The sequence below is a fragment of the Porites lutea genome, chromosome 2 (assembly GCF_958299795.1).
Source record: "Porites lutea chromosome 2, jaPorLute2.1, whole genome shotgun sequence".
Lineage (NCBI taxonomy): Eukaryota > Metazoa > Cnidaria > Anthozoa > Scleractinia > Poritidae > Porites > Porites lutea.
Genome location: NC_133202.1, coordinates 50754309 through 50757401, shown reverse-complemented (window position 1 = coordinate 50757401; position 3093 = coordinate 50754309). Strand labels below are relative to the sequence as shown.

Sequence of the window (3093 nt, the reverse complement as noted above, 5' to 3'; positions counted from 1 at the left end):
CAAAACTTCGCCGACACAGCTGGCGCTGAAGCGATGCGTGAGCAATTTAGATGCTGTTGTGTCACGACCGTTCTTTGAATTTTTGTTATGAATGAACATAAATTAAACAAAACAATAAATAGAGAAGACATAAAAAATGTGAATATAACTGTTCTAGTCGAATGCCTCGAACTAGGGACTTTCGCCTGTAATTAAAGACCATTCTACCTAAATCAGTATCTAGGTTTGGTGTTTTTTAGATGCTGGAGGTAACACCGAAATCAATTGACTTCTCTTTCAGAGTTTTTAAAAGCCTCTTTGAGCTGCTCAAGGCACTCTAAGCTTGATGCTTCACTGATTTCATTCCTATACAAACTAGAATGCGAGAGACAAGTTTATGCTCTGTTGATTGATAACAACAAAACACGCTATGTGGTGATTTAAGTCATACGAAAAATGCAAAATGAGAAATGCCCTTAAAGTTTGAACAGTCTCTTCAGTTCAGACAATTTTTTTGCTTCACTAAGGCAAATTTTAACAAGAGAGCAAGGTAGGTGTACCTTTTTGGCAATCAATTTTGAAATCTGAAAAATCAAACAAGAAAAAGTACATTTATTGTGGTGTTAACCTGTATTGTAGAATCGTTGTGAAGACGTGTAACTTTACCATGATAAGCTAGTCATTCGGTGTCCGTTCGGCCTGAATTCGGTGAAAACCATTAACGGTCAGTGCATCCAAAGATTAGCCATAACGTCGGGCTGTTCGTTCATATCGCTTTTTTTTACAATCAAAGTCTGGTAATCAAATGGTTTTCTAGGTAGGGATGCAATGGTATGGATCGATCTCCATGATTGATTCAGTTCACTACACTGAGTATATAGGAAGGAGAGTACCGGCCATTGTTGGTGATTTAAGTGATGCACTTTTCAAATTAAAGAGTAAAACGACAGTGGTGAACTCTTTCCCCGTCGACTGTGCAACTGTTCGCATTTCTCCTTCATTAGCTATCATCCACCATTCCTTCCTTTAACCGATTGTTTTTAGGCCTTGTGAGACAGATTTTAGGGATGAATGACTATCGATTTTGGCTGGCGGGTATCAAGCCCAAAGTTTTAAAAGCCTGAATTTTCTTCTTCGGTTTGATAAAATAACTTCTTTGATAAGCGGTTTACTAAACTTTAGTAAAAAATGTTTAAAAACTAACGCTGGATCTGATGTTTCGAAAATATTGGCAATCATCGGTCATTATCAAGGCAAAGTGACTGTTTCTTTGTGGTTTGATATAGCTAAGGGAAGCAATTTGTCAGACATTGCTTTGTTTCTTTTAGCATGCGAAGCGTGAATGGATCCGGGTGGCAAAACATAACAAGACACAAAAAGTCTATTGTTTTGTCCTCATTTATTTGCATTAAAACCACGGAAACCCCCACATTTAAAAGAATAATCCACATTGTACTTTTCATTAATTTGAACAACGCTCCAGAAAAAAAAAACAACAACACAAGGATGACTCCCAGTCTTGAAATGACCTTGCAAGTGGCTTCCCGTGTTTAATCCCAACCACCCCCACCCCCCAACCTTTCCCCCGCCTACTCACTAATAGTTTTTTTTAAAATCCGATTGTTTCTTCCTTAGATACCAAAAAATGACAAAGAAGACGTACAGAAAGATCGTCAGCTCTGCATACTCGGAAAACATAAGCTTTTTTTCTTCTCTTTTGTTTCAATGGATGAACATTTTGATGAAGACTGGGAGTGAAAGAGCTGTTGATGAAAATGATCTTTTACCTCTTAAAGAAGAAACCACTTCTTGGTTTTTGACGAAGAAACTTCAGGCAAAATGGACCGAGGAAACAGCTGATAGTCAAATGTATGATATTAAACCAAAACTTTGGAAAAGCATACTGAAGACGTTAACTGCGAAGGAAAAAATGATCATCGTCTCAGCTATTAGTGTCGAGACACTTTGTCATATTCTTCAGCCATTGCTTCTTGGATATCTTGTGAAATCGCTGATGACAGCAGAGCTACACAATATGTATCTTCTCTATAGCAGTGCCATCGCACTAGGGATAAATGGAGTGATCTCTTCTGTTGCCATGCACCACGCTAACTACCAGTGTGAGCTGTTGGGTATCAAAATAAGCAGCGCCCTTAAAGGATTAGTTTATATGAAGGTAATGAACAAAAATGTCAGAGACGGCCAGATGTGTCCACACCGATGAGGAGGTGGGCTTAAACCTTTTAGCCAGTCCAGCTAACTCAACTGGCTTGGGCCGAAATAGAGCCTAAGGCAGCGTTCACACCTGGTGCCCGGGCACAGTGCTCGAGTTTTCTACTCGCTTGGCACTGTGTACACACCCTTTTTTAAGAACTTACGCCAGAATTCGGGCACCATGCCTGTGCCCGAGTACAACGCTACTCGGGCACTCAAGAGGGCTCAAGTTCCCTTTGTGCACACCGTATGGCGCTTGACAGGACGAAAGGAACTTTATACGCAAAAGAAAATTATTGATTGAGCGAGAAAACACTCAAGGTCGTTCTTGGCTAATGTCAAATAAGTTTACAAATCTATGATCGAGGGCATAATTATGTTCATACCCAAACGGGACATTTAAGTACAGCTTAACGTACTAAATTGTCCTTTTTTGTGCAATAGGGAGAATAGGCCATTTCCGAGTTGCGTCAAGATATTATGGCTAGATATTCCAGAGCACTTATCTGTCAATTTAGAATCTATACAAAAACGAGCCCCTACAATTGATTTCCCAGACTTAAGTTATGATGAAGCTCTGACCTTCTCTGGTCTTAAGAGTCTTGAGAAAAGACGACTTTCTATAAGTCGCACGTTAATCTCGGCATGGAGGTTACGCACTTGTCATGAAGTTATTAGTGTACCATATGATCTTAGATCTGGCCATGAAAAGTCTTTCCGTCCTTACATTAGAATCAAAAAAGAAAATGATTTTATTACCTTTAAATTTTTAGACTAGTTTTATTACCTTTTGAATGTTATAGCATAGTGATTGTTAATTTTACAACTTGGCAATTCAGGTGTATTTTACAGCAAAGAGTGCAATAAACGATGTTTTTTTTTATATTTTTCAAGCATCTG

At 38.8% G+C, this 3093-nt stretch overlaps 1 protein-coding gene across 1 annotated transcript in view; it reads left to right on the top strand.

Annotated features, from left to right (window-relative positions):
- The first annotated feature begins 1624 nt into the window (after positions 1-1624).
- Positions 1625-3093, top strand: part of LOC140926366 (ATP-binding cassette sub-family C member 4-like) — a 17274-nt gene continuing 15805 nt past the window's right edge. The window contains exon 1 of the mRNA XM_073376118.1: positions 1625-2155. Within this exon, the coding sequence (XP_073232219.1) occupies positions 1625-2155 (531 nt within the window). The remainder of the gene's footprint in view (positions 2156-3093) is intronic.